At 38.2% G+C, this 15,494-nt stretch overlaps 1 protein-coding gene across 1 annotated transcript in view; it reads left to right on the top strand.

Annotated features, from left to right (window-relative positions):
• LAMA3 (laminin, alpha 3) overlaps positions 1 to 15,331 on the top strand; it is a gene marked incomplete at both ends in the record, with an annotated part of 74,806 nt that extends 59,475 nt beyond the window's left edge. The window contains 18 exons of the mRNA XM_010133179.1: positions 691 to 867; positions 1,960 to 2,111; positions 2,210 to 2,372; positions 2,848 to 2,981; positions 3,491 to 3,641; positions 4,495 to 4,614; positions 5,533 to 5,657; positions 5,997 to 6,117; positions 7,283 to 7,423; positions 8,202 to 8,332; positions 9,157 to 9,288; positions 10,892 to 11,036; positions 11,334 to 11,491; positions 11,895 to 12,084; positions 12,378 to 12,518; positions 13,319 to 13,478; positions 13,619 to 13,746; positions 15,238 to 15,331. Of these exons, the coding sequence (XP_010131481.1) occupies positions 691 to 867; positions 1,960 to 2,111; positions 2,210 to 2,372; positions 2,848 to 2,981; positions 3,491 to 3,641; positions 4,495 to 4,614; positions 5,533 to 5,657; positions 5,997 to 6,117; positions 7,283 to 7,423; positions 8,202 to 8,332; positions 9,157 to 9,288; positions 10,892 to 11,036; positions 11,334 to 11,491; positions 11,895 to 12,084; positions 12,378 to 12,518; positions 13,319 to 13,478; positions 13,619 to 13,746; positions 15,238 to 15,331 (2,563 nt within the window). The remainder of the gene's footprint in view (positions 1 to 690; positions 868 to 1,959; positions 2,112 to 2,209; positions 2,373 to 2,847; positions 2,982 to 3,490; positions 3,642 to 4,494; positions 4,615 to 5,532; positions 5,658 to 5,996; positions 6,118 to 7,282; positions 7,424 to 8,201; positions 8,333 to 9,156; positions 9,289 to 10,891; positions 11,037 to 11,333; positions 11,492 to 11,894; positions 12,085 to 12,377; positions 12,519 to 13,318; positions 13,479 to 13,618; positions 13,747 to 15,237) is intronic.
• Positions 15,332 to 15,494: the final 163 nt, after the last annotated feature.

Consider the following 15,494-nt stretch of genomic DNA (forward strand, 5'->3'; position numbering starts at 1 on the left):
GGTAGAGTCAGCTCTGCAGCTTAGAGGCTGTCACTGCCAAAAAAGAAGTTGTGTAGCCCTACGCTTTCACATCTCCAGCTGCTCAACCATTTTAGGAGATGGTTACTGCCATCTTCTTATTAGAATGCCCTTTCTCTATTTAAGCAACTACTATAGTTGCTCAAGGGCTAGCATGGCCTCAGGACCCGGAGAAGCATCCCTGACATCACCCCAGATAACCTACAGCTACACTGAATAAGAAGAATCTGTGACCATGGCATAAACAGCTGTAATGGGAGTTATCTTCATTAAAATCAGAGATGCATTATAATTTCCAGCATGCAGTCAAGCAGAGCTTAGTGAAGCATCAGTATCTGTGTGTAGACATCTAAATAATTCATAGGCTTGCTCTTTAGAGCTGCAGTGCACATCCTTCTCACATCCATGTATCGAAAGCAACAATTACTTGACAAAGGCGAGGTAAAGGGTTGATTAATTGATGTCTGGAGTAAAAAAAGCACAGAATATTGTATTATCCAGTCTGTTTCCTAAGGATGTTGTTTGGTAGGATCTGGGTCCAAATCTGTAGTAAGAGATGGCCATAACATGACTAGGATATGCAATAGGTTTGCAATTAAACACAACAGTGAAGTAAGTAGGAGTAGTAGCGACAGATAACTATAATGTACTGACTTTTGGTTTTATTAACAGGTTGCTATTCCTATGAGGTTTAATGGCAGCTCTGGTGTAGAGGTTCGACCTCCAAGCAACCTTGAAGATCTGAAAGGCTATACTTCACTTTCTTTCTTTCTCCAAAGACCCCAGACAAGATTAGACATCCCCCAGAGGGCATCAAATAAGTTTGTACTGTACCTCGGTAATAAAGATGTAGGTATATTTTGAGATTTAATCTGATTTTTGGAACAGATGAGAGATGATGTATTTTGACTGAAGTTTATAGCAACAGTTGTGCCATATCTTTGTAATCGTTATTACATGGCATAAGTATGAAGAACAGTTGTGAAGAACAGTTCATTCCTCCACTAGCAAAGTAACCTGTTGGGTGACTGACTGCTTTGCCCTTTGATGCTGCTGTGTTTTGCTCCTTTTGAAGTATATTCTCAGTCATAGATAGCATCATACAGTCAGAAGTGTCAGGCTCTGCATCAGTCAGCACAAACAGCCCAACTCCTGCCTCAAAGCTTTGACTCTTTTCACAGTATGTCACTATGAGTTTCTCTGTTGGTTAAAAAAAAGGTGATTATTTCAGTTTTAAAATTCAGTCCCTAATTTCCTTCTCTTCTGAATATGCAGAATAGTACATACCTGCTTGTGCATTCAGGCTTGCTCAAGCACCATCAAACATCTTAAAAATTCACTGCAGGTAGTTCCTAAGTGTGTATTTTTAAGTCTTGTTGTCTGACAGCAGCTGTATCTGTACTCAGTCCTGTGCATACACAGAAAGCTGTTTAAAGGCAGTTGTTCTTCACTGGATTTCGCTTTTTTATTCTGTGAATACCTGACCAGGATATCTGTTGACAGCATTTTAATTGTTACTTCTGAAATATGGTATGATGGAGAAATAAATTGTGAACTGTTTGGGGAACTGTTGTTATTCCAAACATCTTTTTTATTTCAAAGACAGTGAGTCTGATTTTTAGTAAAGGTGTCATGTTTTCATGCCTTTAGCTAGGAGATGTCACAAATGTGAAAATCATTTTAGCTGCTCTTTTTATAAAAATAAAGTCACAAATAACTTTTCAGTTAATTTGTAACTATATTCACTGAATCAGTGCCATTTACAAGACTGCAGTTTTTTCTTCCCCAAACTGATAAACTTGATAACAATTCTCATCATTAGGTGGGTGGATTTCTTATGACTCATGCACTGTATGACGGTGTCTCTGAGAAAGTGCTGCTGTATTTTACCTTCATTAACATTAATAATTTATTAATTATTATTTGCTTTGCTTTTCTTAGGCTTCCAAGGACTATATTGGTATGGCTGTGAAAGATGGTCGTCTCACTTGTGTCTATAACCTGGGAGATGGTGATGAAGAAATAGATGTGCAGCCATTTGTGACTCAAAGCGAAACTGAGGAAGCTGTTATGGATCAAGTTAAGTTAGAAAGGTATAAGATCCACAGTGCTCAGCAGTCTTTTCCAAAACCTGTTAAGGACATCCTCTATTATTGTGATGTGATATTTTGTCTGTTTGTTTTGGTTTTAGGATTTACCAGTATGTAAAGTTGAATTACATCAAAGCAGCGACATCAACTTCTCCAGAGTATGAAAGCCCTTTGACTGCAAGCAGTGGAGACAGTGACATTCTCCTAAATCTTGATCCCAGCACTGTAGTCTTTTATGTTGGAGGATACCCACCAGATTTTAGGGTATGGAGTTGCTTAGTCTTTTAAAGAGATTTCCATTAAATCATTCTGTTGTTCTTACAAGTAAAGATGGGATCTAGCAGTCTTTCAAAGGCTGTGTAAAGATTTATCCATGCCGCTAGGAATGAACAGGATGCGAGGAGATGCTGCTTTCTGCAGAAGCTGCCTGGCTTGTAGCATGCTAGAACTCAAAGAAGGGAGCATGACGGTATTTCATCTGCTGAGGACAGCGTGAAACCTGTCCAGCTCTGCTAAGTGCAATCCACGCATATGACACCACTTTAAATTGTGCTGCAGTACTGCTGGGGGTGGTATCAGATGGTTTGGATATTATTTACAAAGATACAATAATTTTATGATATGTAGAATGTCATATTCTCTGTCTTATTAATATTTGCAATGTCTTAGCAGCTACGTGTCAGTGTAAAATTCTGTCAGCTGGTGTTAATGGAATGTTTTCAATGACATTATTTTGTAGCCTCCATCTAAGCTAGACTATCCTTATTATGAAGGATGCATTGAATTAGATAACCTAAACGAGCGTATCATCAGCCTTTACAACTTCAAGAGGACATTTAATCTCAATACCACTGAAGTGCAACCGTGCAGAAGGTATGATATAAACACTGAAGTGTTTCTCAGCTCTGTGATTTTATCATTATGAATTCTTGTCTTTTTACATCCAGAAAAATAACCACTCTGATTAAACTGACCATTTTTTTCTTCCTCTTGGTCATTACTATATTTCTTAGAGAAAAATTATCAGTGTTGGCATGATTCACATCTATGGCAATCTCAGTCCACTGACCAACAATTTAAATGTTATAATGCCCAGACACAATTAACGGACTGATGTATTCAGTTCCTTTATAACGTAAATATTACATTAAGTGCAAGAAAGTCAGTCACTAATGATTTCCTCTCTAAAGACTATATGTGAATCCAACAGAAGCCAGTGAAAGGTTTGCTCTTTACTTGGAGTAGATCAAAATTTGGCCATATTCATGGCCTTGTACCAAATGCTTTAACTTAAGCTTTTTAAAAATTACAATGACAGTAATTCCACACGGTAATAGTTTTTGCTCTCATATATTCACATCTGTGACATTGAATTATTACAGGTATAAAGAAGAGACTGACCAAAGCTATTTTGAAGGCACTGGTTATGCCAGTGTCACACTGAAAGAACCAAACACCCACAGCCGAGTACGCTACGAGCAGACAATTGAGACCACTGCAGATGAAGGCATTGTGTTTTTTGCTGCAAATGGGGTAATTCTTGGAATATTTCTGTCTGTCTAGTGGTCCAAAAACATTTTTAAAAACTTCCCTCAACATGTTAGATTTAGTAATAACTGTAAGGAAATTTCTTGAAAATGTTGGGTTTCTCTGTTACGCAGATTAGTAGATTCTGCTGTATGTTTAGTGTCACATGGTTTAGTATTAGGTAGTCCTGCAAGGAGCAGAGATCCAAGGAGCAATGATCCTTAGGGATCCCTTCCAGCTGGAGATATTCTATGATTCTATAATGGCTGCTGAATACTCACTTTGTCAAGGATAAGAAAAAAAATCTTTCAAAGTAGCTCCTCCATTAGGCCATGCAGAGAATTCAGAACTGGGAGCGGACAGGGAGGATATAATTAGAATTGAACAAATTTTGAAATACTGAAATCCTCCAAAAGTGGAAGTGACTCTTCCCAAATCTAGATATGGGTAGTAGCAGAGTAAGGAAGAACTTAAGAAGTGACATGGTGACTTACAGCTGTAAAGATGCTCAAAACAGCAGTGATGCTACTTATCTAATGATATGGATAGGCATATTTGCAATCACTGTGACATGTTTCAGATAATTTCACAATGCTTTAAGAAGTCAGTAGACAGAAGTCAGGACAAAAAGTCCTCTAAATATTTGGATAACTCATCTGGAGCTGATACCAGAACTGTTTATAGCAGTGTAAAGTAATTATGGTTGATTAATTAGTTTTAGTCTGCTTTGTGTTATCTTTTCCCCCAAAAGCTTTATTAAAGCAATTAGATAGCTTTATTAAAATTATTCGCATGATGGTGAAATATGTGAAATGTTGGCAGTTTAATTGTGGTGTTTGTTTGGTTTTTTTTACTGCAGGATCAGTTCATCAGTGTGCTCATTAAAGATGGTCATACAGTGTTTAGATACAAAGTTGGCTCTGAGCCTCCAAGAGAAATTGAAACCAATGCAACAGTAAATGATGGAACATATAAACAAGTATGTCATTTTAAACAATCAAGCGATTGCTATTTGTCAAAATACACATTAGCTGAAACTAGACATCTTGTTGTAAAGTTTAGTTGTGAAGTTTTGCTTTTGTGTTTAGGGAATCAACCTGCTGGGGATTAGTTTAGACATGTGAAAATTAATTTTTCTGCTGTTGTGCTTTCCTGTGAATGTTTAGTTTTAACAGAAAAGCCACCAAAGAAAAAATCTCTTTGACAGAGCATTGCATTATTTTGAGAGCTGTGTACATTGCTATTATTATCATAACTTTAATGCTTACATTAGTATTTTCACCACCAGGGTTTATATCTTCTCCTTACAGAGATTTTTTGTAGTCTTTTTGTTGTTGTTTGTCTACTTAGCTTCAGTCTGGCTGTTTTGTAGTGCTATTATAGTGAAATCATAAGACACTGTTAAAACCTTTGATTTCCGTGTTGATTGATTCTCCCTTTTCCCCTTGCTGCATCTCCAGTTAAATAGCATAGGTCGCAGGGTCTGCTGAAACGAGTCTTTATGCCATACTGAGTCAAGTTACTCCAGCCATGAAAAGGCTGATCTAGTCTTTGTATCAGGCAGCAGCTCCAGAATCCTCAACTGCAAATAGAAGGCAATATCTGAATCTTAGGTGAGGTGTATTTTTAGAGCAATCTTCCTGAGGAAAATAAAACCTTACCTTGTATTTGGGTAGTAGAGCATTTTCCTTAGGCATTTGCTTTGAATAAATGCCCAGATTTTGCAAAGTAACTTTGAACTACTGCAGTTATTCTGAATATAAGGCCTGGTAAACAAGTGGAAGGGGGAAAAAACCCACCCTTCTGTTCCCCTCTGTGGAATTGCTTTTAATCTGCTAAATGATTTTTGTTTCTGCTGAGTGAAGTAATTCTCCAATTCATTATTCACCTATTTCAGATTCATTTGGTGCTTGCCCGAAGCAGGAATACTGTTCATGTCAGTCCTGATATTAAAGCCAACATAAATGTCTTCCTTTTCACTAAGTACTATCTAGGTGGAATTCCACCTTCTCTACGGGAACGGTGAGTAACTCTAAAAAGACTGTAATGCACAGGTTTTGTGTGAAACTCCGTCTAGACTCTTTCTTGAACCTATTTTTTTCACGCTCTGTGTCAGGTACCTTAGGAGATATGAAAATAACCAGTGCGTAACACATGATCACGATATGTGATATTTGGCTAACGGTGGGATCTTTGCTGGGGTGTATCCTGAAGATTGGGTTTGATCAGCGTGAAGAACAAGATTGTTCTTGTTCCATTTTTCTATTTCTTATATTGTCAGCATTTACAGGATACTGTACTGATGTGTGTTTTGAAATACCAGGCTACTGAACTCTTTTCCCTTCCAATCCATGAAACCAGCTTTAACATAACCACACCTTCATTCCGGGGCTGCATGAAGAATGTGAAAAACCCCAACACTGCATCTGTTATTTTTGATGAGACTGTTGGTGTCAGCAAGAAATGTTCAGATGACTGGAAGGTAAGTAATAAAGTTCCTTACGAACTTTTTCTGGAGGTCACAGGATCTGGTTTGTCTATAAATCCTGAATCATTATGTTGTACTTAGATCAAGAATTATATTTGGCTAACATGATGGTAATAAAAGAACCTGGGCTCAGCATTGAAGATAGGGAAGAAAGGAGACTCCACCCCTCCTGTGCTAGCTTGCTCAGTACATAGTCCACCTTCTTAATCAATACCGTGTTTAATTAAGAGTTTGTATTTACCAGGTAAACTTGTTGGCTACTAGTCGCTGTTACTGATTAGGTCAGAATACTCTTAGGTCAGATCTTTCCTCTCGCCAAGGTGCTTATGTTTCCTAACTAAATGCTGACCCCTTTTCTTGAAAGAGCTAATCAGACTCTACCTCTGCTGAAGTTTCTCATTGTAATGCTACTCCTCCACTCATCTGATGGTCTTGTAATTATTTTCTGTGCACCCTTGAGTTTTGCCATGTTCTTTTTAAAACAGGACAATGTGATGTTTCAGTGTTGGCTTAACCAATGCTACATGGAGATGAAAACTACCCTTCTGCTTCTACTTACTGCTACTTACATGGTGCATGATTCGATTTGTCCTTCTTATTATGGCTTTGCACTGGAAGTTTGTGCTCCTTTGCTTTCCCTTTGTGGCATCTAAAACTTTCACAGATCAATTTCTTTGCAGTTCATTTCCCTGTGCAGAGGGTGTGATCTTCATTCTCTGTATCTGTATGACTTCTCATGTATGAAAACATGTTTTGTTCAAAAAAACCAGGTGTATTCTGTCCTATGACTCACAGAGTGTCAGTTATGTAGCTCACCTGAACAGGTCCATAATTAAGACGTATTCCTTCAGCTGCTTACTTTTGTGTCCCCAGATGTGAAAACTTCCAAAGCCCATCATGTCAATGCACAGAGCAGCTGGAGAAAAATGGCTCATTATACTTAGCGAGCCTCATCTCGCTTTAGAGTTTCTCAGATCATGGTTAACGCTTGTGAAACCAATTCAGTCAGTCTGTTCTGTACTGATAACTGTACTTGCACTTTGCCTATTTTTGGCTGGAGTTGGTCACAATTATGCTGAGTAGGTCAGTTGTTGTCCTGTGTTGCCATTTCTTCTTATTAAGATGAAAATTACTGAAAGTGTTATTATTTCTCTTTCAGCTCATCAGATCTGCAGCTTTCTCAAGGAAGGGAACACTGAGCCTAAGTGCAGCAGGTTTCCCATTTCCCAAGGATTTCCAAGTTGGCTTTGGCTTTCAGACCATCTCATCAGCTGGAACACTCTTAAATTACAATTTATGGGTATGAAACATGGTCAACTTAGAATGTGTGATTGGGTTTATTTCTGGATCAGTCATGTCTGTCTGTCACTCCGGCATCAGTTTGTCTCATAAGTTCCATGTAGATTCCTGTATTTTAAGGCAAGAAATGCCTATTACAATAATCTTTTGAGCATGGCATCTTGCATGTCATAGGCCAGAGAAACTCATCCTGAGAATTTCTGCACTGAAACAAAAAGCAGTTTGACAAGTAACTCAACTTTGAACTCCAGAGTTCTGTGGAGTAGCTCATGCACCATAACACCACCATCGCAGTAAGATAACTGTTGCCTAATACAGTTGGCTGGAAATATGCTCAGGAAAAACTGGCATTCTGCCTACGCAGAAATGCTACTGTGATCAAACATGCAGAGGAAAGGGTTGGATTTTGGCAATGTTCCCTCAGAAAGCAGGGAGGGTGAAGCAGAACCCCATTCTTGCTGGCTAGAGGAGTTGAGGAGTGAGTGCACACCAGCCATTTGAGAAGTGGACAGCGGACTCCTCTGCTTTTTGTAAAAGTCATCTAAACAAATTTTAAATAACTGTTTGATATTCAGAGTGCAGAGGTATTTTAAAACAGGAACTATGCTAATCGTGCAGAACTGGGTGTACTATCTGGTTCTGGATGACTACGAAATGCAATTTTAGAGAAAGAAATTTTCTTTCCCACAAGAGACCACTGAGAACTGTATTAATGACAATATTAAGTAGAACTAAAGGCACTTGCATTTACCTGATCATTTTATGGGACTCTTTTATAGCCTAATATCCTTACCATCTTTCTGGAACCTGGCTTTATAATTGCAAAGATGGGAGAGAAGGAAATCAGACTGGAAAAGAAATATGAAGATGGGTCAATGCATTATGTGACAGTATTAAAAACAGAGAATAAGTGAGTCCAGTTCTTTATCTGATTCTTTTTTGTTGTGGTTGGAAAAGGGAGGTTATAATTTTGTGTGATTTTCTCCTTGGGTACACAGCTAAAAATGGCCTCTACTAGCAAAGGACGCGGAACTAATGAAGCAGAAGAAGATATTTAGTCTCTGTGATTTTTAGTCCCTGTGATGGTTCAGCTGTACATCACTATGCCTGTTTTTTATAGATTGTGTGTTTTGACTGCTTGTCAAGCTGGAGCTTCAGTGCCCCTTCTCATAGCCTTTACGTATGTCAATGGAAGTTAGAAATCTATCGAACGTAGGTGGTTAAAGGCCCATTTAAGAAGCTAATGTTGTTTTCAGCAATGATCTCTTATGTAGATATCAGAAGAGACAATTAACTGTTAAGCTCCTAAATAATTTCTATGGAACACACAAAATGACTGAAGTGTTAAAGTGGAAAGTTTTGAATGATTTACTATAACTTTGGGTAATTATACCTTAATATTACCTGTGCTAGCTGTTGCCAATATGTCAAGTGCACCTTGGACACAAAGGATGAAATCCTGTCCCATAATGATGAATTTCAGTTGGACCAAGATTTCACTACAGAACTGAAGTACTAACTTCAACTCTTGTTCGTTATTTACTACCAAAAGGCAGAGCAGTTTCATAGCAGTCAATAAGCACACAGTGGACAAATCCCAGAAGTAAGCTAATGAAGATCTTGCATAATTACAATACGACAAGAAAGCACATCTGTCAAATGGTTCCTTTTTTGATGTATATATTTAATAAGTTCATAACTATTTCATACCTATTTTTATTTACTTTGTTTCAGAGTATATCTGCTGGTTGATGATGAATCAGAATCAGCATCAGTTGATTCTCCAAGAGCAAGGGCATTAATTGAACCTATAAAATTTGGTGGAGATGATTTTGAAGGTTGCATCTCAAACATCTTTATAAAAAGGTAGCTGATTAGAAGAATTTTAGTTTAATGCATTTTGGCCTGTTTTCCTTCTTTAATCATATTAAAATCACTTTTTTGCTGAATTGCTTTTCTATAGCTGTGAAGCCTTCATAAATGCATAACAGTGCTGCCCCAAAATATTCTTTTATTCAGGCAGATTATACACGGTATCAAGTTGTAAGTAAATCTGCTGCTCAGATGTAATGGAATTTTAGTCTGAATCATACCTGTTCAGCAGTCCTTGCATCAAAGAATGAACTCAGCATCATGAATTGGAAGTGTCCCAACAAGGCATCAAAAAAAAAAAAAAAATCTTCTAGATTGTATCATTAGAGCTACACAGGGAGCCAGGTAGTGAAACGAACAAAGCCTATCAACAGAACCAAACCAGTTCCACAAACAAATGAGGGCAGATGTACAGAAATCATGTGCCTGATTTATGTTGCCTCTTTTTTCATGTGTGTTTGTTTGGTTAATAGAAACATCTTACAGGTAAAATTTAGGAGAAAAACTATGTGCAAATACATTCTTTCAAAAAAAGGATCTCTTGATTCTCAAGTGATATTGCAGAGGGGCTTTGGTTTAGCTAAGTTTCGATGAATATTAATACACATGTGTAGAGTTTACAATATCTAGTGTATTTGATTTGATTATCAAAGAATCACAGAATGGTTTGGGTTGTAAGAGACCTTTAAAGATCATCTAGCCACCCCTGCTGCCACAGGCAGGGACGCCTTCTATTAGATGAGGTTGCTGAAATTATATCTTAATTTACAGCACTGCAAGACAATGAAGTAACCTTTGTAACTTGTAAAATGGCTTTTAATACAAAAATAAGTGGAGAATTAACATTGTAGTAGCTTGATTGAGTGAATGGAGAACTGGAGCTGAAGAAGTTAAGATTCTGCTCCGAACTGTACCACTCTTCTCGTAGAAAACCAGGCACAAGGAGCTTCTTTGCTTTCTCTAGCTGTAAAGTGTTTTGTGATTTACCGATTAGAGATGCTGTGTACAACTTACAAAATAGTAGCGTTATTTAATATTACTCTTTATACACACAGGAAATTGGTTGTGACAGTCTTTCTGATAATCTGCCTGTAATACTAAAGCTACATATTAAGTTGTGATGGGTATTGCCCCTTGACAAATCTCATTAGAACATTTTATTTAAGGAGAATCATTGAGTTAACAGGACCTGGAGTTGCATTTTCTCTTGGTCTGCCACTGGTTATGCATAATTAATCAGGAAAGTTTTGTAGTCTGATCCAGAATTCTTATTCAATCAAAGGCTACTGTCTTTTTTTTTTCCCTTTTTTTTCAATGGTAATGTTTGTGTTTGAATAGATAGGTTTTAGCAAAAAATACTTTGTTTAGAATAGACAAAAATATAACATCAGAGTTCTTCCATAGCCAAAAAGAAGTGGGCAGAACCAGGACAAATATGAATACTTTTAAAATTTTTTATTGAAAAATTAAAATTGGTACTTTAATATCAGGTCATAGGGAAACCTGTTTTGTACAGAACACTGTTTCGCAATATGTTGTTGATGACACTAAAGAAAAGGCATGCTGTGTCACAGCACTTCTGCTTTCATCACTCTAGGACAGATCAGCTCCCCGAGGTTCAAAATCTTATTAATTATACTGCAAAGACTGGTGTATCCCTCGGAGCTTGCCGTAAATATGAGAACTTCGAGCCAATGCTGCTGAAGGAATTTAGAAGTCCTTTCAAGTTTAAGATGCTCAAGGTACACTCATTTTTACTCCATGTAAAATTTTTCACTCCACGATGATGCCAAGGCTTTGTCTGCACAACTGTGGTTTGTAGATTCAGATGTTCCTATTTTCCTTCCATCTCACATTTGAAGCAAATAATTTCTGTGTTGAAGTTCCATGCTAAACCCACACCTGTCCAGAATGACAAAAGCTTCTCTGTCGTTTAGAGAAGGCTGTTGACTGCCTCAGGTTGGATCTCTTAAACGTGTAGATTTAAGTATGTTTTTCTCATGTGGATGCATACTAAATGTTTTGGTTCTGTCTTACAGGTACCGAATGAAAAATACCTTGATTATCTGAAAGCTGCTAATGTACAAAACCACACTTTACCGACTCAGTTAAACGTCAGCAGTGAAGCATATCTACTTGGAAACATCCCCAACAGTTTCATATCCTACATGTTTTCTCCACTAGCATCTACAGACAGGTAATATAAATGTTCTCTGTTCTCCTTATACTTGAATTGTCAAAGCTGCTTGAATCTTGGGGTGCTAAGAGTTAGGATTTTCCTCTTGCTTATGTCTGGAGGCATAACAGAAGAGTGGTTCTAAAGGTTCAGCCATTTTTTTTCCTATGCTAACAGTTACCCAAACTGAGTAGATTGGCTTGGATGCGGTGGACAGTTACAGTGCATATTGATGCAAGTCCTAAGCCTGAATATGTCAACTTCCATTCACATTAAGAAACGTGAGGCAATGTAGAACACTGTGATTCCACCCAAAAGCTATTCTGCATTTCACAAAAGGAGTTTCACTAGAATGATTCTGGAGAACAGAAAGAATACAACTAACAAAACAAAAATATTTGAATATGCTTACTTTCCACTACAGGTTACATTTTTCCGTAGATGTACGGACTCGATCATCAAGAGGATTAATAGTTTTCATGGAGGAAAAGTCTGAGGACTCCTACGTGGCTCTCCACATTTCAAAAGGACGTTTTGTCTTTTCACTTGACTCTGGAGGAAAACGAATCAAAATCAAAACCAGTATTAAATACAATGATGGACAATGGCACACTGTAAGTACTACGGCAGAGGAACTGTAGTGAAACCACAACTAGCATTCAGCAGGCACAGCCTACTGAATTTTTAAGGTATTATCAATTCGATTTGGTTGGCTAAAGTTAATTCCAATGCCTGAAAGTTCATGTGGTTGACAGGTCTCTGTTTTGAGAGAGCTCATACAGACTGATGGTCCCAGCACATTATTTTCAGTTTAAATATTTCAACAATGTGGTGTTAAACAAAAAATCTCCAGTGGCTTTCATTGGCCTGGGAGATTTTCATTCTCTTCTGTTTGCACGCCTCAAAGGTGGTCTTCAGCATAGATGGGAAGAATATCCGCCTTGTCATTGATGGTCTAAGGGCCCAGCATGGAAGATTAGCACCAAGTTCTGCCATCAGCATTAAGCCACCAATCTACGTGGGAGGGCTGCCATCCCTGAAAAGACAGGTAAATAAACTACACATCCATCCCCACATGCTCCCCATGCTGTATTAATTACAGGTGGAAGTGTTAAGATGCCAGATTTCCATGTTGAAAAAGTTTGAGGGACATTTCAAAGCACACAGTGAGCACCATCTGTGACTGGTGTTTGCAGTTGTTCATTACACATCTCCTTCCTCATCTATTCACACAGATCTCAGCTGGACCCATATTTTCAGTGTGTGTTGCTGAGACACTGAGGACAACCATTTACTGTTTTCTATTCTCTAAAATATAGAAAAGACCAAAGTCACAACTGTAGTTCCAGGAATACCTTCTTCCTGCAGAATTTTTACCTCAGTGGACTAAGCAATAATCTGTAGAGTAGCAAAGGCATCCTTTGGAGGATGGAATTATGGATGTAGAACTGGATTTTAATCTGCAATATGTGTGGTTCCTATTACTTTAAAAATTGGACAATTAATGATGCAGGGCATTTTATAAAATCAGATTTAAACAGCCTCTTAAGGAAGGGAAGGGTGTACTAGAGATTTCACAACTCCTGTATCATTGTCTTTGACATGTCATTGGGAAGTATCTATTCTGCAAGCAAGAGCTATATTAACTCAAAATCAACTGTTACTTTCATGTTTTAAGCTCTTCTTAAAAATTATCGAATACCCTTTCACTGCATCAGAGATGGGTTTTAGGTGCCTTCAGTGCCAGTTGGATTTCTACAGTTCAGTGGTACAAAAGATCTAACGGGTATTCTTACTAAAAAACTTGCCATCATGCTTTAGCATTCATGTTTTGAAATATGCTTTCAGAATATGCCAATGAACAGTTTCAAGGGTTGCCTGAGGAATTTTAAGATGAATGGAAAAGTCATGAATGCAATTCAGGAAAAAAGTGGCGTACTTCCCTGTCTGGATGTTCCTATGGACACAGGGATTTACTTCTTTAATGAAGGCGGATATGTCACCATTGGTAAGCTGAGTAGAGATTATAGTATATAGAGTTATGTCTTAAGTGTGTATATATAAGGGTTTTTTAATTTATTGTTTACACTGGTTTCCAGTTATCTACTCCTGTGATCATTCCTCCACCCACTGTTTAATTCTCCACAGGTAATTTGCTGATGGGCTCGGATTTCAGGATTGTGTTTACTATTCGACCAAGGAGTTTGACAGGTATACTCCTCCATGCTGGAAGCAAGCAAGACAACTACCTGACTGTTTACATGGAAGGAGGAAGGGTAAGTTTGGCTGTATTTCCATTTCAGCTGTATTGCCCTTATTCAGCGAGAGGAATTCTGACATTGAACTCTGGACTTCAGTGTTACAACATTTGTCTACAGGTATAACGTTAAACAACTTCCTCAGAGTTGTTTAAAACCATCACATAGAAAACTGAGCATTTGACCTGTCTCTGTGTCTATGTTAGCAGCTTCCATCGTGTGCATGCTAGTTTGCACATGCTTTCTTCACAGTGGTAGGGCACAGTCTTAATTTTCTCAAGCTTTTGAGCCTTTGCAAAAACCCACTGGGGTTTTGGCCAGAGGCTACAGAACTCCATGACTTTTCCCCACTCCTACATCAGACATCACGTAGCTGCACTAATGCAGCTCCGTAACCACGTCCATTAAAGAACTTGAGCAGTTCTTCCTTTGTGCTAGTATCTTCTCTAGTTGATGCGTGTGTCATGATGGTGATTGTTATCACTGTTGCTTTTTCATAATGTAAGAGCCTCACAACGTGAATCTTGGACTGCAAAACTCTTGTGGTTGCTGCTGGAGAGACATAAATAGAAAGATGTCAGTGCTCCGTAGAACCTCCTGTCTCATGGCACAGGTTAAACCAGCACTAACTTCAGACAGCTCAGCTTTGCTCCTCTCTTCTCAGGTTAGGGAACTCGGTTTTATTATTTATCTTTTTGTCATCAGTTAGTTTCCCCCAGATCACTGCTCTGGTTCAAGACACAACTAGCACATGGAAGCTCAGGCATCAACAGCTGGAGACTCCTTAAGGGCAAGACTTGACAACTTTTTTCAGTCGTAACTTAGATTCATGCTGGCTGTCAGTGTGGACAGGACAGGTTTTGCCAGGAAGGAATAAAAGGTCAATGGGACACCATTAGTCAGCCTGATAGGAAGTAGACTCAGCACCTGACCGTTACCAAGTTTGTTGTAACCATCAGACCAAAAGAGAGTTTAAAGAACACTGTTGAAATAAAAAAATGCACTGACAAGGAATGAGAAGCAAGATGTGAGAAAGAACAAGCTAGTTCAAAATGTCATAATAAATAGGCAGGATGGAAGCTTCGTGAGTGAATTACAAGTAGTCCAAAATTGTGTGAAAGGCTAGAGAAATGAATTGCAGAGATTCTCTCAGGAGATGCCAAATGTGTAGGTGACTGCTTTGGGAAAAGCAAGGCAAGGCAAGGCTAGTAGGAAAGACATTGCCTCCGAGAGATTATGTCAAAAAAATTAACTTATTTTTGGAAGATTGAGAGGGAAAGACAAAGGTACATATTTATGGCTGTAAAATTTGTCATATATCCTCTCCTAGGGTTCTGTTAGGGAAATTCGCTTTCCTCTTCGAGAACATATTTTCTGAGATATGTATAAATGACCGTGACTCTTAAAACTAGATGAAACCCAGCCATCACAAGTTCAGTAAATTACTTAAAGTATTTTTCTCTTGCTCTTTTGTTTGCCACAATAACTTAGCAGATAACTTTCCTACAGGTCGTTGCTGCTGGAAATAGTGGCGCTGGAGAATTCCAGACATCGGTCACTCCTCAGCAACCTCTGTCTGCTGGACAGTGGCATACTATTGCAGGTACATTGTATCACACCAGTTCTTCTGAAACTTTGAAAGGACAGTGGGCACAGAGCATTGCAGCTCCAGATTTTCGTTAATCATTTCACTTCCGTGTATTGTGAGAGTACTCTTTAGAACAATGTAAGTGTCTTGTGTTAATTCAAGGCTTTACATAAGACTT

The sequence above is a fragment of the Buceros rhinoceros genome, unplaced genomic scaffold (assembly GCF_000710305.1).
Source record: "Buceros rhinoceros silvestris isolate BGI_N320 unplaced genomic scaffold, ASM71030v1 scaffold1223, whole genome shotgun sequence".
NCBI classification, from domain to species: Eukaryota; Metazoa; Chordata; class Aves; order Bucerotiformes; family Bucerotidae; genus Buceros; species Buceros rhinoceros.